The sequence below is a fragment of the Cyphomyrmex costatus genome, unplaced genomic scaffold, assembly GCF_001594065.2.
Source record: "Cyphomyrmex costatus isolate MS0001 unplaced genomic scaffold, Ccosl1.0 scaffold33, whole genome shotgun sequence".
NCBI lineage: Eukaryota > Metazoa > Arthropoda > Insecta > Hymenoptera > Formicidae > Cyphomyrmex > Cyphomyrmex costatus.
Window position 1 is genome coordinate 1,506,862 of NW_017277450.1, and position 23,824 is coordinate 1,530,685.

A 23,824-nucleotide genomic window follows, 5' to 3' on the forward strand; every position below is an offset into this window, starting at 1 on the left:
ATATATATTATATATATATATATTTATATTGCCTGAATATAAATTTGTAATATCTATTAAAGATTTTTTAATTTTGAGAAAACTAAAAAGAATGGTAAATCAATACAATGAAAACTGGAGCGCGCCTCTCAGTAACATGTTAATCACATTAGAGCGTGAATGGTAGAGCTCGCGTCTATATTTCGAAGAAAAATGTCTTAATCAGGAAATTAACAGAAATGGTATAGATGGCGGAGAGAAGATTATGTCGTTTGATAATAAAATTAACTCGCGCGGGATCTTTCGCGTGGATGGAAAATAGAAACTCTGAAGAATCTCTCGTAGAAGATAAGATTATAAAAATCTGTATTATTAAGTATATCGTGCACTTTTATAGCATTAATTATTTATTAATGCTATAAAAGTGATTAACTCGACTTCTATTGACACGTTCTTGTGAAAACACGTTTGTTAGATTAAAACAATAGATACCGTGTCTGTATTCAGGCATCGTTCGATAGCGGTTAAAAAAGAATGAGATAGCTTGATTAAATTTATGATGTACTTAATGTTTCCCACGAGAGCTTCTGCAGCGGCGATTGCACCATTGCGGCACTCCTTATTCCTCGATGCGCTCATCTATCTTTCTTTATGCTTTTTTACTATTCAGTCGATTCGCTTAGATTCACGTTCTTATTTGCGTTGCGATCGACTCGGATAGTTTGGTACGTCATTCCTTCTCAAAATCCTCCCCGAAATAGAGGGTGCGTGTTATCGAGGGAGCTGTTAATTAATCGTACTCTTGGCACAAGTCCACTGAATTCGAATTTAACCATAGCGGTCGTTTAACCTCAGTAATGTCCGCTGTGAATTTAGATAATTCCCTTCCTTCGTCTGGCACCCTCTTCCACCTTCCGTCGCGTTTAGTTGCGCTCATTGTCGTCCTGGCACGCGATTACTCCTTTGTCTCGATCGTTAACTATTTCAAGCGACGCCTTCATTGCATACCGATCACAATTTCAATCACATTGCCTTTAGTGTGTTCAAGATTACGCGAATTTTAACTAAATTTATATTGAAATTTAATCTCTAGCTCGTGATGCAGTAGTACAATTTCTTGAAATACTTTTAAAGTATTATTTTGACTTTTAATCACAAATCTGTCTATTCATTTATTATATTTGTTTCATCTTAATCTGATTTTATTTCTCTCCTTTAACGAGGTGTAATAATCATACTGGAAAATGCACTTGATTTCTCTTTGTGTATTATTAAAGCTTTATTTACTACAGTTTTATACCTACAGTTTGCTTCGAATAACGGTTAAATATATAAGTACATTGAACTGAATGAGATATTAAGCTTTCTCTATAACCTCATATGTGTGAAATTCGCATTGAAATGAAACTCTCGCTAATGCAATTAGTAACTCGATTGTACTCGCTGTTTAACTTTTTATTACTCTGGTTTAGTGCTTCTTATCGATTTTGATGTTCGATACAGGCAGCGGCGGGATGAGAGAACGTTTCCACGTGAGTATACAGTCAGTTTTCCATCGACGGACTTATCTTTCCACCGACATTTTCCGGTGTTCTTCGCACTGTCTCTTTTCCTCTTTTGACTATCGTATTAACGCGATGTCGACTTTGTGCCGAGCTTTCGATATTTCCACCTTCGGCAGTCAGCAGATATGAGAGATCGGGGCGGAGCGGCGCATATATATGTATATGCGAACGTAGTCAGAGGCACGTGCATCGTATGCACTAGCTCGGTAGCGCAAACGTGAATATAGGAGTCAATGCACTTGCGGTGCTACATCGGGGAGCGAGGAAACAACGTCGTCTTTATGGCACTCGAGACCTGCGGCAACGAGATTAAATCTACCAAGACATCAATTGATTCTCAAAGGATAGAAGTCAGAGATAATTTTATTTTATCTTATTATAACAAGAGAGATACAGCGTGAATGTAATCTTGAATATAATTTATATATACATATATATTTACAATTACACACGCACACGCGCTTAATAGTTTGGAAATAGTTGGACATTTTTATGAAAAATTAGCAATAAAATATCAATTTTAATTACTATGAAATTACAATTTACAATAATTTGAACTAAAATTAATAATTAGTCTGAATTTTAATTATTTTTGATTTATTGAAATGCCTTATATATTTAATTATTTTATACCTATAAATTCGAGGCATCCAGCTGATTAATTTTTAATGCTAATTATTACTGGACTTTTCAGCAAAAAAAATTATGAAAATTAAAAAAAGATTCATAATTTTCTGCTTAGTTCTGCTTAGTAAAATTTGTTCTTTCTTGATAATAGAACGAAATTGCAAAATTGTTTTTACTTAAGTCGTCATAGTAAATAAATGTATGTATAAATGTCTTAGATAAAATGAAGGATCGAATAAATACAATAGGAAAAATGTTAGATAAGAATTTTGGATATACGATACATGATTTAGTCATTGCTGGCTAAAGATTATATATAATATTAATATAGTAAAAAAAAGTTTTGTGAAAGGTACGTAGTTTTTGAGAGATAATGAGAATGTGACGAAAAGAATAGAGAATACAGTCGAGCAAATGCAGCCCGATGCTTAGTGGTCACATGTAAAATGTAAATCAAGAAAAATCGAAGTGCACACCAAGCATTTTGATAGATGATGAATCAGGAATTGGTACAGAGTTAAGAGAGATGTCGAAGAGGATTGAAGATGAGAGAACAGAAAAAAGAAGTTAATAATGAGGAGACAGGATTTACATGGATCTAGATGGAGAACATTGGAGGAGGCTCAGTTCACTTTAAATCGCTGTTTGAAAAATTGGAAAAATTAAAAAAAAAAACAGCAGAAAATAAATTAGTAATTGAAAAATATTGAATAATAAGAAGTCAAGAACGGAATTTTAAGATACACCGGAAGAAATTATTGTGTATTAGCATTTTTGACCTTAACGGATTTAACCTCTTCGAAAGCAATTCCGTTTTGGATTACTAGAGATTAATTTAAAGCTTGTGACCTGTATTCGAAAATACATTTCAGGTTTATAACATAAGTTTATAGTAAAATTATACTTAATCGTTTTCGGAGCGATCAAACCCGTTACGAAAATGCTATGATATATATAATTTCTTCCTGTGTATCTCAAAATTCGATTCTTAGTCCCTTATGATTAATATTTTATCATCTTCTGCTCTGCTTTTTTCTAAATTCTACATCGCTAATGATATCACTCTAATCGAAAATGCTATATTTACGAGGAAAGACAAAATAGGAAAAGGCTTGATGTGTATGCAGACATGTTGAGAACAATTACCTTATTATTTCTTATTACTAAGAAAGGATTGTAGAAAATTAAAAGCTGGGGGATTGTATGAAATAAAATTGTAATGCTGGCGAAGAAAAAAAGCAAGAGGAAGTACACCGCATTGTATCATTCATACGCGAATGTGCGGTTTGCGATTCGTTGTTTATGCGCATCGGTGTTGCCCTGACAATTGATACTTGACACTGGATGCACCGACAATAATGCAAATCAGCATTCTGTTCTACGACGAACAAATAACGGTGCGACGTAGAAATGCACCAGCGAATCCGAGGAACTCGAATTAAACACTCGACGCGGTCATTTACGCGACGTAATGACAGCGTGTAAAGGAAACGTAATACAGTTTGCGGCAGTGGTGAAGGAGGAAACGATTGGGAGTTAGGAGCAATGGTGTAAATGATAATAAAGTGTCGTTTGAAGGATGGCGACGACATTAAGATTTGCCGAGAGAGAATTACAGCTCAGGATATACGAACATACATATTAATCTGATGCGAGAAAATATTATTTCCAGCATTTGTGTTTGGAATATCAATTATTTGTATCCGTACCGCATAATATAATAGCTTATGAAACTCCAGTAATATATCTGAGTAATGTATACCTACGTATATATATCGGATATTTCTTTAAAATATCTCTTTAGAATTTAAATCATACAGTATTTTATTAAAACACACGAGATAAATTTTAATGCTTTGTATTTTATCAATGTTGTACAACACAGTAATAAAATTTATTAAATTTAATATAAATTAAAGTAATATTAAAATAAATAAATAAGTAATATCAAAATAAGTAAATAGACACTAAATTAATATTTAAATGAGAACAAAGAAATGTGATGTATCAAAGGAAAGAATTAAATGAATTATCAAAGAATAAATATCTTAACTTAATATATATATGCATATAAATAGTTTAACTTTATTATCGTTAATAAATATCTTTATCAATGCTAAATACCGAGGATGAAATAGAAGTATCATTAAATATGAAATATCAGATTGCCTGAATGCACTATGTACCATATATATCACGTTTGGTTTGTTTTTTAACATTAATAAGGTCTATAATAATTTACGATACGGTGTTGTTTTTTAATAGATATATCTATATCGCTTTGTATTAACTATGGTTGTCTTAACTGTGGTTTCGGGAAATTCCAAGGCTGCATTGGCGGAGCGGAATACCGGAAGAACGGACGGCACACAGGCGTGCGCGAAGGACGAAAATGAATTATGGCAGGAGTGGAAACCTCGGTCTACTAGTCTCTATCGGTTACGGAAATTGATTCTTATTACTTAACGTGAACACGCTCGCGTCACAGACGAGCTTTCCCTCCCTGATCCCCGTGCCGTTAGGTAACTTCTTTGCCGCGATGTCAATTGCGCATTTAACCGTCCGCCTACGCGACGCGGCGCGGCGCCTCGTTAAAATGTTTCCCAGAGCCGGCCAATTAATTCCATTGATAACAAATTTCCTCTAAGCCCGTTAGTTTGACGTCGCGAAGTAACGGCCGGTTCGCGACTCGCTCGTGGAGTATCGAGCGACTCGTTCTCGTGGCGGGACGGGGAGAAACGGCAGGAGAGAAACGGGAAACGCGGTCCACCTAAGGAAAAATGGCATATTTATTACGAAAAATGTTTAAATGCAATACAAGAACGAGTAAAATTAAAGCTAAACATCTCGTTTATCGCTATATGACACATTTAATAACATTTTCATCGCGTGTAACACATAAAATTGTTGTATTATAAAAAATTTATTTTGCATCATATCCTGCGCGCAGATAAATTTTTTAAATAATATGATAATTTTATGTATTATGCTGTGAAAATGTTATTCTTATTAAAGATCGTTGGTTTGATACCATTTTCTAATTTTGTGTTGAATTTTAGTTTGTCACACAAGAGAGATTATTTTGAGAATAAATAATTGCATAAAGCTTGTTATGTGTAGCAAAAAATCATGACCTAACTTCAAAACAATTTCTGTATACATTATATAACAATTAATTCTATATTTTTGTTTTATTATTTCCCGAACGTAAACATTGACGACAAAATATGATGAATACGTGACGTATTAATAACAATTTTTTCAGCAAAAATACGGTAATTGCTGTGATAGCAGGGTCTGCACTACGTTACCGCGTATACCTCTCTTTTTTTTTAAGATTATTAATTATTATACTGAAATAGACTATAGAAAAAATAATATAAATATTTTATAAGAAAGTATAGGACAGTCGAAAGATTAAAATAAACTTTCTATTATTATCTTATTATTGTTATACTTTGATTTTGAAGAAAGTATTGGATTTGTTTAACGCGCAAGTCTTGCATGAATAGTATGTCATATTAACTTCAGTCGATAAAAATAAAAAAGGAATGGTTCTAAAATTTTATGTACATCATAGTTGAACATATGTATTGAATAACAATAATTTTCGAACTTGGCCAACGCAAATTACTACAATAACGCCGTATTGCCCGTCGCGCTGCGTTGTCCTATTCTCTCCTACGAGTGATATTCTTTTTCGAAACGAGATATTATAACGTTGAACGAATAAGATAAGGGGATGAATCGATTTTTTTTAAATTGAAAACGCACGCTCATCGATCCGATCCACTGGCGTTTTCACTTGTCTCGATTTACTCTCTGCTAACTTTTTATCGTTCGCGCGGTGACGAGTGAGCGTTTCCGCAACAATCGCTCTATACTTTTCCCCGCAGGGGTGAACATTTTTTTAACTCTAATCCAATTTTATTTTGTGTTTTCATGTATCTTTCCGCGCTAAATATTTTTTTTATTTACGCAAATTTAACATTGATAACGCGCAACCTTTCAATATCCGCGCTAACATTGTTTTTTGTTACGGTTCTAAAGACGTGGAATTCCGAAACTCGAAGGAAATGTTATCGCGTTCTCTATATTCGGAATAATCGATTTTTAATATCTACCTTTACAGAAAAATATTATTTTATTGCTAAGAAAAGTGATACGGTTACTTTCTTCCTTTTAAATAACGGTTATCTTTTAGTAAGAATATTTTCTTAATAATAATTTTAAAATATACTTTTGTTACAAATTTTAGAAAAATTCGTTATTATATATAATCAGAACAAGAATTTATTTTTTCTTAAATTAATTGAATAAGCGACTTCATATAATAACCGATTGTTTTAATGTAATTTAATCTTGATTGACGTACAAACTTACTAGGTTTCAGAATGTATTTTGAACAAATTTGATGTTTATGATGAACTTATGATAAATTTACGAATATATGAACTTTTGAAATACTTGAAACAAGTAATTATTATACAGCATGTATTTTTTTGTGGAATATAACCGTAAGGGACTAAGGAATTACACATTAGACTTAATCAAATTGAAAACTAATGTCATTAATATACTGAAAAAAATAGTCTGGTTGTATGAAATTGCAATTTTGGTTGAAAATTGAAGAATCGGAGAGAATTTTTTCTGGTTAAATCTTTCAGAATTCTAGTTGAGATAACTAGAATTTTGATTTTGTTATATAATTATTATGGTAAAAATAAGAATTTTAATAGATTTTACCAGAAATATTGCATCAACCAGAATTTCAGTTATCTTAGCTAGAATTCTAATAAAACTTAACCAAGAAAGAGTTCTGATTTATCTGTTTTCAACTAGAAATCTTTTTCAGTGTATATTTATATAATTAAGGTAAATTAGGTTGAAAATGGAAGAGACTCTGTCTTTTCGAGCCATTAATTTGCAATTTTATTTGATTACCTCTGGTCCAACCTCGCTTATTCGTATTAAATACAGTAATGGGGCCAATGAGCTTATTGTTGTAGATGTATCGCGTGTCAAAGTGGTATGCATACTATCTTAATGCTATTTCCGTCACGACTCTTGCTTAGAAGGCCATAGCTACTTCTAACTATTAATATACATAGGTACATGAGCGGCGTGCGTGATCGTCTCGACGTAACTTCGTCCTTCGTCCTTCCTCGTCGCTGGTAGACGTCTAATGTCTAAGGGTTGCGCAAGGATGCCGGTACGAGATTGCGAGAGATCGAGCTCGTTCGATGAGAAAGCGAGGATGGGATGGAGGGTACGACATCCCAAAAGGGCAGACTCGGGGATGAAAGAAGATTCCGTAGTCGTGTATGTGCGCAAACGGAGGATGAGGAAAGAGGGCTGTCGGTGAGGAAGAAGGGTGGATGGTAGACGTTCAGAGCGCGAGAGGATAAAGTGGATGCCGGGTGGTTAAGGGGGTGGAAAAAGAACGAAGGACGCTGCCGCCATGAGCAGAGTAGATCGTCGCGAACCGACTGGAGGCGGCGGCGATGAAAAAAAAAAAAAGATAGCACTCGCTCGTGAAAGAGACAGAAAGGGGTGAGAAGAGGTTGGACGAGAAGAATAATCGCGCGACTGAGTGGAACGATAGATGGCGAGTGCTAACCACGATGAAGAAGTCACCGTCGTGATTAGTGACTTTAACGTCTTGCGAATTGCGACACGATTCCTCGAATGAAGGAATTGAAATGTCAAAGGGTGTATCTGTTACGGAACAAGAAGTCAAGGAAAAACCGACTGGTTTATTTCATAACCGAAAGATTTACATATTTCCGCTAAATTATTTGAATGGTATATCTGAATATTACTATCAACCAAGCGATACTGTTACCGATTAATTATGTAGACATTTTGTTAATAATTAACTGATACTGTTGCTGATTAATAGCAATAATCTTGTTACTGTGAAATGTTTTATTGTGGCTCCGTCGTTTAATCTGTGATATTGATATTATTTTTGATACCATAATTATAACTTTACGCTTAACTCGTGTTATCTGATCTTGCTTTACTCGCGACCGGCGCATTTTCCTCGCAGCGCAGCGATGAACCGCCTCGACCTTGTAACGTGATCGGTGTGCAGTTACAGTCACGGCCGCCCGGTACAGTTTGCACTACTTCGGTAGCAAACGCACGGTGGCGTAATGATGAGTGGGCTGTTTGTCTCTCTTTCCTCTCGGCCCCATGATTACTAACCTTCCGCGGAATATCTTTTGCGCTTTACCTTCGACGTTTCGAAGTGATTTATCACGCGAGCGGCCATATTTCGCTTCTCTCTCGCTGGTACAGCCGGGTCGAACTGTTTGTAATACCTTTTCAGCGTTTACATTGACGTCGCAGTACAGGCGCAATGGATTTCTTCTTTTTTTTTTTCTTTGCCTCACTTTAATCGAAGTTTCAGCAATTTGAACGTCGGAGAGCGTTGTTAAATTTGCCAATATATAGATCTTTAAGAAATATACACGGAAAGAATGATTTTGATAAAGTATTTAAACATTTAGATATAGATATAGATCTGCAAAATAATTTTGTTGAATGATCAAAATAATTACGTAGGATATTCAAACTGATTGCTAGAATGGCAAAATTTTTTGCAGCGTCGCTCATCATTCTTGAGATTCCTACGTAATTATTTTGATAGTTTGGTGAAGTTATTTTCAGATCTAGCTAAATTTTTTGATACTTCAGCAAAACCGTTCGTACGTGTACGATGAAATATAAATGTTTTTATATACACTGTTAAATTTTCATAATATTAAATTATGTTGAATTTGAGTTATTTTTAGTTATATCTGTAGACAGCCATTGCTTCTACTGAATATGTCGTTAATCTGATTCAAACAATGAAGTTAAGTCTGATGCTCAAATATAATAAATACATTATTCACTAAATATATACTAAATGTATGTTAATAATGATTAGTTTATTTTGAAACTAATACAGAAATAAATTGATTTATATTTTGACGTATATGGAAATTATAAAATAACAACAAAATGTTATTTAACATAAAGGATTGGATTACCGTTGATCTCCTTTGATACCTAACAAGATATAAAGATAACTAAGAGTTACGTTTCCATCAGGTTAAGAACTTAAGATAATTTGATGTGTGGTGTGTGTGTGTATATAATATAATGTATGATTATATATATATATATATATATATTTATAAGATAAGAAAAGACACGATAATCTCGGGTAGCGCAGCTACTTTATACCTATTTCTTGATTTCGAGCACGTACGACGTCGTTTATGCGAACACGGGGATCGCTTAACAGGTGATACCGTGCGGAAATTGTGGTTTAGTTTCGCGATACCGATAGCGGGGCTCATCTTCCGAGCTTAGCCCGGGTTATAGAGCTGTTTGAAGAGGGAGTGGAGAGGCGAAGACGAGAGCCCGACATGTGTATCGAGATGCCTTCGAGTGCCGGTACTGTTTAGTGTTGCACGATCTTCCATTGGCAGATTCTCACGAGGCAAACTATACGTCCGAGTGGTCAGATCGCTCGCGGTGTGATCCTCCCCCCACAAAGCGAAATTCGAAATTACTTCGCGCTCTGATCATCAAACCTGTAGCGTTTGCATGGCAGATTGCATTAGCCATTACCAACAAGAATAATAATGTATGTTTGTAATAGGCATTATTACGCTTATATCTAATCAATTTATTTCTCGCGTGAACAATCGATTACATGTCATCTTTTCTTAAAGAACAAGAGATGAATTTGTATGAAAAAATAATGCAAATCAATAACGAATAAATGTAATAATTTTTTTAAACACGTATTAATATTTTGAAATATGAACAGTAGAGAGAAAGAGAGTAAAACATAAAAATAAAAGAAAAGGAAGAAGCAAAGGAACAAAAAAAAATACAAATAACAAAGTGATAAAAATAATAAAACGAAAATAATACAAATAAAATATGAAAATAAAAACTATATATGTAGAAATCGTACAACTATATAAAAGAGAGAAAGAGAAAAGAAAGGGACAATGATTCGCAACGATTACGTCAGTTTTATAGCTCGTTAGTCGAGCATTAATTGGTAGAAGTGTGTAACAATCTGAGTGACGAAATGTTTGTGGACCTTAGCTGAAGCAAAGTTATAAATTAATTAGTGACGAGAGGGAGAGAGAGAGAGAGAGAGAGAGAGAGAGAGAAAGATCGCTAAAGCTGTTAAGCCGTTATGTATGTCTCGAGGCATCTGCCGGCTCAAAACACTCGTGCCGAGTGAGTTAACTCATCCTTGACAAGCTGAGAAATCTGTCAGACTACGGCGATGCGGCTTGTAGAGACGTCGTTAGGAGCAAAGTTATAAATTAATTGGAGTGCGTGCAAGCTTCTCCGTGTCCACGATTTTCGTGGAAAGCGACCGTAAAATGACCACGTCGTCCGCGTCCAGCTGGACAAGAGGAGATGGTGGTCACGATTCTGCTACTCGGTGCGAAAATCTTGTAACTGGTAGAGCTTAAACATTTACGTCTACTTATACGTTATAAAACGAGAACTTACAAGCGTCACGCAAGCGACACGTGTAAACGGGGTTTCCACAAACTGGAAATCAAGGAAATGTCAAGGAGGAAATTGAAAACAGTCAGGGAAATCAGAGAAAAGCCAAGAAATTTAGCAAAACTTTCTGAAAAATTAAAATTCTTTAAAGAATTGTTTAATGTGTTTATATCATACTTACGCAGTTTTGAAATACTACAAACGTAATAATTAAATGCAAGCAGATCAATAACATCAATAGTAATTTACATTGCTATGTTAAATAGCTCTTTCAACAGAATGTATTTGATTGTTCTCAAATCAGGATGAAATTACAAAAGAATTTTTTAAATATTATTGAAAGGAAAAATCATGAAATTTTATCTGGAAATCAAAGAGAAGTCGTAGAATTTTGGGATGAGGAATTTGTACAATCCTGGTAAGACTATAGCGTAATATGCGAATGGGCTTGTTAACGTTTCGACGCGACAGCTTTGTATGTCTGTACGCAGACGTTCGATATTGAACAGACATTTCGTTATTGGAGATACGATGCTGTGGCCGTCAGTACACAAACGTTTGTGTTCAGAGGCATTCTTTTTTCCTCCCTCAGATTTTTCTCTTTTCCTTCTCGTTGGCCTGACTAATATTATTGTTGTTCCATTGATGCTATCCGGCGACGTTTTTGATCTGTTGACATATTCGTCGTCATCCAATTTGACAATAAATATTGAACTTCTCTCGTGGAAGTATCTTATTCGACTTATCGCGACTTCATGGGCTACCAATATAGAATAACCTCGCGATAAAAACTCCAGATATTTCAGCGACAGCGGTCCGTGTAATGTCAGAAGTCTCTCGATATATTTGATAATGCTAGAAATACTTTTTATGTATCAGTCACACGCGATATGGCGTGAAACTAACGTTGGTAGACATGTCAACGTGTCTCGCATTAAATTATGGATACAGATCGGTAGCGAGCCGCACGAATACCGAGCGATTTAGCTCGAACGTGAGAAATAGAGAAAAACCCCTGTGGATTATTCACCTTCATCTTACGATCTGCGAATCTACGGCGCCAGTCGTCGACGTTATAGTCGTCGTGGTCGTGTCGTTTCCGTTGTCGTTGGCCGTTTAATGCGAATTTCACATGCATGGAGCGAAACGACGACAACGACGATGACGATGGGCAAAACGCGGGAAAGGGATGCCAGGCACGTATCATTTTAGAATGGAAAGAGGTTTGCGGAGGGGCGGAAAGAGAGGGAAGGGAAAGAGTACCACCGCGCAGACGGCAGCCCTTTACGTGCAAAAGCTTGACTTCTTTTTTGCACAGCCCTCTTTGCCCGCCTCTCTCTTCATTACCCCTTGATTTTTTATCCCGCCCTCAGTCCGTCGACTTCTATCTACTAATCTTTTTTTTCCCTCTCTTTTCCTCACTTTTTTTTCACCATTCTCGCAGTATGAGAGGCATGAGGGACAAAGTTTGAGGGAACGGGCTCGAAACAACGGAACGTGTGAAGGGATGATTTTAATACTTTACTCGCGCGCGAAACGATCCAAGGTGTTTTTATTAATTTGTTTCGTATTTATGTTAATTCGCGCGCAGAGTCCGTTGATTTGCACTAAGTCTATTTTCGTTGGACTTTGTCTTTCCTCGTGTTCGCAGCGTTAGCCAATTACGACTGTTTAAAGTGCTGATAAATTCTTCTTTTAAGCGCTATTAAATATAGCATCGTAGTAGATACAGAATCCTTCGAAAGTTTGCCAAGAGATTTTAAAGTTACACTGTTAAATATTGAAGAATCAAATTTAAATTTCTTGAATTAATAACATTTCGTTATTTCTATCTTTTAAGCGTGTCAAAGTGTATTATTTTAATGCAAAACATGTGATTAAAAAGTAACTACATTTAATTACTTATTTCTGGAATTGCTTAGTTTTAGAGTAAATAGCGTTTATAAACTAACTTAGTAGTTAGAAATTAATATACTAATTTTAGTCAAATTTAATATACAAATAAATAAATTTCTTGAGTTAAATTGTTTATTTGAGTTAAATTAACGACTTTAATTTAAGTTAAATTAACTATCGAATATATAAGAGTAGTGACAACTTATAAGAATGATTAAAAATAATTCGAATTGAATATATAATTTGATATGAATTTAACCGTGTAGTTGCTAATAAAGAGAGAAAGGATTCTTTTATAAATATAATTTATCTTTTTATAATGATATCGCAATTTAATGAATTCAATATGCTTTATTCACGTGTATCTTTTCTTCTTTGGAATCAAATAATAATTTTACATTAATTTTTCACACAAAGTTTATGCTTGATCGTATATAATTAGATATATCGATCATAGGATTGAAATAGTCGCACAGTTACCAGCGATGCTGATTTTATCACGACTAAAATAATAAACCCATATCTAATCTTGTCGCTGCGTTTCGGGATGGTAGACTCGACCAATTGAGATGATAAATCATTCGCACAAGTATCTATGCATTAACGTGCGATGATGCGGCGAGATGCAGGCGTGCAAGCTTGCATCTAGAATTACAGGAATTATTGTATATCTCGAATATTTTTATTATCCTGTCGTAGTCGACAACCTCCTCGTAAACACGATGTGCGAATCGTTATGCGATTCCGCGGAAAGTCGTAATAAAGGCGAGCGGAGCATATTATACTGCCGCGTAAAGAAACGAGCGCGTAATCTTCAATCTGTACGTTGAAAGAACAATTTTACTAAAGTATCTGAAAATTTAGCTATAGAGATATAGATCTGAAAATAACGAGAAAAATAATTTTATTGAATCATTAAAATAATTATTTAGCATAGTGAACAATATTACAAGTTTGGTTATTGTTCAACTAGTTAGAGTGTCCGACATAATTATTTTGATAGTGTAACAAAAATTATTTTCAGATCTTTATCTTTATCTAGATAAATTTTAGATACACAGAAAGAACAGTTTTAAGAAAGCAAGGTTTTAAAAATTTAGCTAGATACAGATCTGAGAATAATTATGTAGGACGCTCAAAATGGTTGCTAAAATGTCAAAATTTTTTGTAAGATTACGCTCATCTTGCTTGAATGTCTAACACAATTATTTTAAGTCTTACAAGATTATTTTCGGATCTATATACATATACCTAATTAAATTTTAAGTTACCCGATCGTTCTTTCTGTGTATACTTACAGCAAAATTATTCTTTTTCGTCTTTATATTAATGCGTTAATGACAGTTTACGATGGCGAGATTGAGATTTCGGTCTTCCGCTGCGGCAGCTGTCAGATGAACTGGCGGTGTGCGCGCGATGGAACTTCGGCAATCGTGCATTGGTGGGTCAGCGAACGGGTTGGCAAGTGCCGTCGCCGCCGAGCAAGAATATATATCTTTCTCTCGACGAGTCGTTAGAGGCCAAGAGAGGTGAAGAAGAAAGAAGGAGTCGGTACGTGCCGCACGGCTCACGAAATCTCAAACGAGACGTCCACTTGCCTTGTTCTCGAAATTATTGCGGCTTTTTCGTCGCTCAGGGCGAATTTACACGCCTTGCATCCGCATCGTTACGGACGAATTATTTGTCGGAAAAGTGAATAGCCTCCGCAGCGAAAGATGGTCAAACATTTCGAATGACAAATGATGTAGAACAGAGAGACGCGCGCGCGCGGCAACAGATATCGTTAATTTTTCTAAGTCGTTTTAAAGCTTTCTCAAGTTCCATATTTCGGGTATCAATTTATTTACCTATAACATTTTAAATGGTTAGATGGAGTGAAATTACAGTTTTCTTTAAAACCTTGTTTTGTGGAAAAAAAAAAAATATAAGAAAATATTGTCCAGAGAGAAGTTTTAAAATGTATTATTTTATATTATATTTCTCTCTATCTCAGAAGAATACAACTAATGGAATTATAATGATAACATATAATATATTAGTAAAAAATGTAACTGCAAAATTAAAATTTTTGTATAAATTTAATTTTAACACAATATATCTACTAGTTTAAAATATAATTATTAAATTAAATTTTTTCGAGTTGTCTGAACATTCCACCTATTAAATCGCATATCTTGAAATCATGTACCTACATAAAGGCTAAAAAATTCTTTCCACGATAACTGTAAAATAATTTATCTATTTCATTTTTGATTCTAAAATTAATCAACTATATGTCTTATAAGGCTTTTTCAAATCTCTTTAATTTATCACTAATACGCGTCACCCGACAAATTCTTGTTTTCGAGCGTTAACCCATCGTTTTGTATTTAATATTTTTCATCCGTGCAGGCTAGACTACTGTGTGTTTCACGATCTCCGTTAAAAACCACAGAAAATGACATCCCATCCTTCACGAACGGTTCGCTGACCCTCGCTTCGGGTTGCCTGCTTTCTCTCTCTCTCTCTCTCTCTCTCTCTCTCTCTCTCTCTCTCTCTCCCTCCCTCTCTCTTTTTCATATACTAGCCATTATACTTATGCGAATGTATGCGTGCTGTAAAAGGGAGAAAGTGGGAATAGGAGAAGCGAGAAAGGTCGTTTAAATCCTTCTTCATTCTGTCGCGAGTCGCAACCCCAACCGTGTTTTTGCCTACCCTTGCGATGCCGAACTCCTGCCGCATGATATCAAACGCAAACACAAACGTTGAGAAGAACAGAACGAGTCTTCAAAACATTTTGCAGTCTTTTTTTTCAATTAAACCGTTTTTAATCTTTCGTGTTTATCTTTGCCTTATCCTCTTTTGAGTTTTTTTAAATATTCGACCACATATCAGATGTTTTTCAATTGAAAATATTGATATTAATAATTGCAGAAGAACATCTCATAAATTAAATTAATTAATGAATTAAAAATTAATTAAAATATAATGACAATATAAAATAGAAGTAAAGTCGGTTCAGTGAAATAAAAAAATTCTTGAGCTATTAAGCATCCTGTAGTATTTGCTTATAAAAGTTTACTGCACCGAGCTTTACAAGTTTAAAATGTTTTATTTAGTGAGAATTCTGTGTAATATCTTCTATGATTATGCAACGCTAACGAGTAGCTGCAGCTTTGTCGAATTTCTTTAGGAATAAGAAGCTTAACTTAGACTCGAACGTATCTAGGTTTTTTTTTCTCATGAGAAGCTTTTCTCATGAGAAGCTGCACTCACACAAGGTCGTTCATGCCGTAATAAAACCTATTGTGTCGGAATGGATTTTCAGCAGTGCTCGCATACATAGTCGGTTGCTTTATATTAAATCACATTCAAACGATACTTATACGATTCGATTGTAATGATAGATAGATTATAAACATAGTCGATTTAGGTACTTTACTTACTGCCTTTTTGCAAAAATGACATAACTAAAAAATGCAATTTTTAAGTTATTATCACAAACGAGTTAGAAAAAGAAGATGACAAAACTGACAATTGATCATGTTAAGAATATATTCTTTTCATCGATATTGTTTAATTAGTCAATAATTTTTTATTATATATATAAGTTGAAAGTTTTTTCTTTTCTATATAAGAAATTTAAAATGTTTTAAATTACGTCTTTTTAAATAAAAAAGTGATATATATGTGTGATTTTTTAAAGAAATTATCTCCTTTTGTTTAAATTATAGTGATTGTTATCTTATTATGTTTGTAATTAATAATCCAGCCAACGTTCTCTCATGTATTAGTTATTCAATAAACAAGCATTTTTTAATATTTTTTTGCTAAATCAAGAGAGGTATCTTTAGACATTTGTGATTGAAACACACGTGTAAAAAGATAGAAAGAGACAAAGAGATTAAGCTTTTCATGCAATGAAGCGGCGGCCGCGAAGTGCAATTTTCGCGCATTGGAACATGTCGCACGCAACGAATGTGAGTTCGATGGGGCGCGATGTGTCAGTTAAGTGGATCAAAGCTCGATCGGACATCCGCTCTCGATCGAAGCCGCGACGCTCGCACGAAAATCACTTTCATACATTCGCGTCGAGTCGCGGGTTCGCACAGACTCATAAATACCGCACGACCGCGCGTATAACGGCCGCGTTTTCACGTGCAGCTACCGTGACGGCGATATTTGCCTGGCACTCGGCGATACGGAGAATGCAGGCAAACCGAGAGAGAGAGAGAGAGAGAGAGAGAGAGAGAGATCGCTCACCAGCCTGTCTGTTGTACGTGAAGAGAGAACCAAAGTTATCTCGCGCAATTGCGAGGTGACCATCTTCTTGACTATTTCCAATTTTATATCTCTTTGTTTCAAATTCATGGTAAATTTATATGTAAAGCAGTTTTAAGAAATCGTAGAAACAAGTGCGGTCTTGAGAAGTGCCTGAAAAACTTCACAGGCCGATGTTTATTTTCAAATCGCTAAGGCTTGATTTCACTAATATAAGATCAAATAATATCAAAATCAATTTTGTATTAAATGAATTTTAATCTTGGTTCAATTTATTCTTTTCTAATTCATTAGAATGAATTTTAGATAAAGTGTTTGTATGAATTTTGGATATAGTTTTAATCTTTGTTTAATTTATCGTAGTACCTTTATCTTCTTCTAATTCTAAAAATTACGAAAGAGTAAATTGGAATCAAGATAAAAGTTTTACAATTTCACTGTTTATCTATCTTTTTCTAATTCTAAGAATCAGAGAAAATAGTAAGTTAAATCAAGATTAAATATAACCTTACGTTGGTGAAACCCGGGCTTAAATGATGTTCCCTTGACGATAATCTGCTGCGAAAGCTTGTCCTTGTGTTGTAATTCCGAATTTCTATTTTCCATTAATTCCCATCGGTTCTATAATCTGTTAATCTATTCCAAAGAAGATTCCCCCAGAATATCCCATCCCCCGCAAGAGTCATTTACTCCACGTGCTCGGAGCTTAGTGGTCTCGTTGGCAAGCAGAGCAGGGTTTATCGATCTCTTGTGCGGCGCACACGGGCGAGCATTTTCATCGCCTGCCGGTATCATCTTTCGCAATATGGCGTTATATGGCGCGCTATAATTACAGGCGTTTTACGACGCTCTCGACCGATACAGGACACGCCGCCCCGCGTGCGCGCTTTACGAGTCGTACGTGTTGTTTAATGTACGCACGGGGAGAGTACGCTGCTGGATGGCACACGTGGAGTACTACTTGACGACGGCGGAGGTTGGCGGGGATGGTTGACTGGTTGGCTAGAGGCGAAGACGAGGTTGAGTGAGGTCAGGGCGGATGAAAAGTCCCTGACCTGGTCTTATCTATGCTACTTCTCTCTCTCTCTCTCTCTCTCTCTCTCTCTCTCTCTCTCTCTCTCTCTCTCCATTATGCTACCGCAAACTTTGTGGAAGTGGCACCTTGGGGTTTAATTAATGAGGTACGTCAATGTCCTGTCGCGTCTTTGGGGTGGAAACCCACCCTATCGTAGGATAATTTAAAAGGAAAAAGATGAAAAAATAATGTTTTGAAAGATATCTATTTCTGTAGCAATTTTTATTACTTGAATTACAAACGAATAAAACATTAAAGGGAAAACGACAAATGTAGCGCGTAATTAATGCGCTAGATTAAAATATTAAATAATTAGAGATAAACTACGCGTCTTGACTTTTTAAATTCATCAACTTTACAATTGGCGTTTGAAAAATTAAGATGTTATTTACATATTTTATCAATGTAAACCCATTTAGAGGAATGTTAATATAAAAAAAAACATATGACTGTGTACAATACTTGGAATAATGTTTTATAGACACATGTTTCACTATAGACTATAAGAAAGAAAAATTGAAAATAATACAATACTTCTGTAGCAGAATATTTGTTATATCAGACGTTCATGCTCTTTCGTTCATTTCAGTCACATTATTTATTTTATTGTAATTATATTCGTTTTTATTTTACAATGACGGCCTGTTCGTCGTGTCATTATAAAATCGACGCTAACAGTCGTTAGCTCGACAATTATTTCTGTCATTGTCGATGCCATTATTCTGCACGTAAGTACGTGCAAGAATTACGCACGCCAAGTTGCTCCTTTCCGAAATTCCTGCTCAAGCGGATCGCACCGAGCGCCGCCTTCATTACAAGTGCGATCGACGCGAAAAAGTCTTCCGGCGCTAACAAGCGGACGTGATTTATAGCTGTGCTCATTAATCACGTTAAATTTCTCCCTTTTGGCGCACTAACCCTGCGCCGTTCGTCGACCTCCTTATTAAACCGCGATTCGATCTCATTGTCTTTAACGGACAAAGGCGAAACGCGTGGTTGGTTGCTCGCCGAGCGCGAGGTATGGCGAGAACAGCGGTCGTATTATTGCGCACGTACAACAAACGTGATTCATATTAGCGCGCGCTACACGCTAAATTACCAGTCGAACACTGTATGTCGTAAACTCGGCGGCAGCCGCCAGCTTCTCGACACATTAATTTTTGCTAATTGCCCGTGCAATCAGTGCGCGACAGGAAAATGTATGTACAGTGTGCCGAACTTTGTGATTCAACATATTACAGTAAGAAAGTTTTCAATTGATTTAAAATAAAAAGTTATGTTATAAAAATAATATATATTAAGAAACAGCACCCCGATAAGAATAAATCTAATTAAATACGAGAAATACCTATTTTTGGCCAAAGCAGATTTTAGTGCTTAAATATGTATATCTATTTCTGTGTAAATTTATACACATTCTAATTCAATGTTTATTTATACATTTTCGTAAATAGCTTTTTACAGACACATACAGTTATTATTAATATACATAATATACAAATATTACATATTATTTAATATTAATACACAATATGTATACTGAAAAGAAATTGTTAATCTCAACGTATATAATTTAACAATAAGTGAACATTTACTTATAGTAAATAAATATTTACTCAATAAAAAAAGATAAGTCAAATTTATTATTTTTATATCAAATAAATATATATTTATATTGAGTAAATATTTACTTACAATTGTTTAAATAAATATTTATTTTTTCAGCATATATATATGTATAATATATTAATATTTAATATTTTATTATATATGTGTATATGTATGTACCATATATATATATATATATGTACACACACACATGTTATAAGCGACAAAACACGATGAAGGCCGTTGACGGTATCGGCGACTACATTTTCCGATCGCTGCGTCTCGTCGTCGATCTTTGTTTGATAAATGACGGGGACCAAGGCTGCTTACAGAAGGCTATTACAGAACGCTACCGTGACATGATTGATTCGTTATATATGTCGTCACCCTTGCATTACCCCTCACGACCATCGTGTCCCATTTAGGCGCGTATCATCTGAGATGTAACTTGTCACCGCGATTTCCCGGTGACGAAATGAATTTCTCCCTGTGAAAGCTTAAACAGCAATTAACAGCTTTACGTGGAGTTGCTAAGTTAATTGAGAATTCCCATGTGGTTTTCTAATTAAAAATGCGTTAAAATTAATAACGTAATTCGCCGAAGAATCTTATCGCTGAGATACAAGCGAGATATTTGCCGCGCAGCTTTTTCTTTGTTTACACTTATTAACAGCGGATTTTCAGTTGACATTTAACAAATCTAGATTATGCGAAAATGTTTTTTCGAGCTTTTATGTACTCACATTAATCTCTCTTAAGTATCACGTACAAGCTAATTACACAGATTTATAAGGTTTCTCTTTCTCAACTCTTATAAATGGTGATTTTTATGTATTTTTAGCTGCTGAGAAAGGGTATAAAACTTAAAACAGTTTCTACAAAAAAATTTTTTTTTATAAGACATCAAGAATTTTATTTTTTGAAAAACTACAAATTTAAACAATTAATAACATTTTTTTTATACGAAGTATTGTAAAATATATAACTATCACTATTTTTAAGTATTGAGGAGCTTTGTAAATTACTGTAATATTTTGACATTAAATATTTTCTAGTAAGTTTTATTATTTGTATATTTCATTTAAAATTATATATAAATATATAATGAAAGGATTTTATTTATTTTTATATATTCTAAAAAAATATTTAAACCTTTTATAATTATATATGCATATATTGCAAATTTGCGTTATTATATAACAAATTTAAATTCGAGTTTCTATTTAAAGTGTGGTGAATTTAAAAAAAAAAACATCTTTTTTCAATATAAAAAACAAGAAACACATATTACTCGTTGAGAAGTAAAATTTGTTGTTTAGAATTATTAAATCTTATAATTTCAAGTGTTTAATGTATCAGGAATTATAACGGATACCCATTAATATATATAAATCACGTTTTTTTTTTCAAATATTTGAAATATCTACGAACTAAAGTCGAATGTCGATTTGTGTGTCGTAGAATAACAGATCTCGTTCACGTCACTAATGTTTTTTTTTTACCCTTTTCCTTTTTTCAGGTGAATCCTGATCCACAAATCCAGTCTAAGCTGGGTAACTATTCGCTGGTGAAGCATCTACTTGATAAGCCTAAGCGTCTGTTCGGCATCGAACAGAGTGGCATCCCGCAGAGTCCGGCGCCCTTGCCGACGCCTGCCGCCCACAAGTCCGGCACGGACAGCTCCGGCAGAAGCTGTTCCCCGTCCTCGGGGCCGGAGTTCAAGAAGCCTGGTGGACTTCGGGGCACGAGCGCCGCGTCTTCCTCGTCGAGTGCAAGTCATCAGCGCGGCGGCTTCGTCAAACCTGCCGACGGCAAACCGCCTTACGGTGGTCGAGGTGGTTATCCCGGTCAACCGGTTAAGCACGGCGGCAACGATCATCGCAGCCATGGGTTACTTCCGGCTAAGGGTCCACCGCTGCCTCAACCATCCTCCACGGGGGGAAGCAATAGTGCGGTGCCGATCAGCAGTTCCAGCGGAAGTGTTGTCGGTAACCCCGGCGGCAGTCTTTCGAGCCGCACTCAATTCGCCTGCCGACTGAAGCTGATTGAAGTTAACGTGAGTAATCGATCTTTTTTGTATCTTTGTCCCTCGCACGCGTCGATCGGCTGGATGATTCGAAACGTTTTGGATACGGTTTGCATGCGCGATGACCATTCATTCCCCCGAGAGTGGACGATAATGGCTTTTCGGAGGTAACGGAGGTTTGATCGTTTCGCTTCGAGTGGAGATTGTTTGCACGCGGGGTGTCCCGGAAGTCGCGTGTTTCCTGCGACATAGATACTATGGGGTCGAAAGAGCGGCGATAGTAATCGAAAGGTATTAATATAACAGTTAGCGTCACGATAAAACGAGGAAACACAATAAAAAGCTCCGAATTGAATTATGTTGTGAACATTTTTTTATGAATATGAAACGATTCGAAATTGCTAAAAGAGGGAATATATAAAAAGATTAGATAAAGATTTATTAAGGAAGTGAAAAGGACGATTATATATATATTTTTATTTTTATGTGAATATTACAATGAATATTACAATGATTATCTGGATTATATTATATAAAGCGGTATAATTTTTAAAACTTTTCTCTTTATCGATTCTTTCGCTGTCTTGGCTAACTCTATCGCGAACGAGTGAATTCTAAACTGACGAGTATGAAAAATGATCGTAGAAGTACCGACCTGCGAACACGTGAATGAAGAATGCTTGTACATAATTTCTGAAATGTCTCGCATGCACGTCGAGGAGCAAGAAGATTAATCTAAAGTTTGAAAGCGTTTCGGTGGTATTGGGAAATAAATAATCGACTAGAGAGCAATTTCTATATAAATTGATGTGTTTAGTACTAAAGGAACAATCACTGTGAATATGGCTTTATGTAGTCAGTTTTAAATTATTTTTGATTTTTTTATTTTGTTATCAGTTTCTCATGTCACGATAAAAAAATTTCTGAAGGTTTTTGAGGAGATGTAGTTTTTGAGACCAATTGATCGTTGCAATATTCTCTGCATTTCGAATGCAAAATTATATGCAATGAAAGTCTATAAGCCACACCCTTAAATATTAAAGGAGCAAAAATAATCCAATTCCTTAAATTTAACATTTTGTTATAATATTTTTAAGCTACACATATATATACATATATATGTACTGTATGCGAATAATTATTTGTTTCAAGTGTTTTAAAAGTTCATATACATCCGCAAATCTATGTAAGTTTAAAATACAAGCATTAAATTTATTCGAAAAATTTAATAAATATAGTAGAAGTAGTCGTGATAGAAACTATAGTAACCTAGAAATGATTTAAAAATAACTCAAATTGAATTTAATGTGACATTGAATTGAACAGTGTATTTTATTGGAATAAAAATTCATGAGTTATAAAGCATTGTCTTCCTGTTCCGTCTAACGCATTGATTTTTTGTTTAACGTATCATTAAATTCACGTGATATTAGAGGTCTCTCGATAAGTGCGTCGGTGATGTCGCGGCGGTGATGTCGCGGCGATGCCAGACTCGCAAAGTCTCGAACTACTTTAATAGCACGTCTCGCCGAGAGTTGCGATTATTTGTCACGTAAGAAGATTAAGAGCGAAGTTTCCGTGGCGGCTCGACGCTATTGTCGCGCATTACTAAACGAGACACTGTCAAAATTAACAAGTTGCTGGAAATCATTATGCTTGCCAATAATCCTCCCTATGTACTAATTATTCTTCATATTCCGCCGTAATAACGCAATTTTAATATTGGCAAATTACTGTTCTCAATATTTTTCGATATTGATCTCTGTAAAATCAGATAATTTTTTAATTCTAATTAACCAACGCGAATATATATGTAAAGTACATCAGCAATTCATTGAGTGTTTGTGATTGGTACAGTAAATAATCATTATAATAATTACAATAAAGTTGAAAACATGAAAGCATATTTTTGGAAAAATTGACATTCCGAATTGTTCGGTTACGACATCAATGTCTTCAATTATTAATCACTCCTCGACGTCTGGAACGCTCTTCGTTTCCGCGTTCAGACAAGCAAATCACGACATTTCCTCCCTCTGTAAATCGTAGGAGAAGATCAAGCAACCATGGCATTAATCACCAAGGAGCCATAATAAAGAGGTTATTATTATCCTCTCTCTCTCTCTCTCTCTCTCCTTCACGCCGACTTTGAATTTCCATTCTGGGATCATCCGGTGGGTATCAAACGAAACCAGTTGGCTCGACAGGCTCTCGTTGACAGAGAACGAATTGCTTTTCAATGGAAATCTAGCTGGG

The 23,824-nt window shown here is 35.2% G+C and overlaps 1 protein-coding gene across 2 annotated transcripts in view; it reads left to right on the plus strand.

Annotated features, from left to right (window-relative positions):
• The window catches only part of lilli (AF4/FMR2 family member lilliputian), a 268,080-nt gene that overhangs the window by 143,445 nt on the left and 100,811 nt on the right, over positions 1-23,824 (plus strand). For both annotated transcript variants that reach the window (XM_018542361.1, XM_018542362.1), the window contains exon 3: positions 21,062-21,598. In XM_018542361.1, the coding sequence (XP_018397863.1) occupies positions 21,062-21,598 (537 nt within the window). The remainder of the gene's footprint in view (positions 1-21,061; positions 21,599-23,824) is intronic.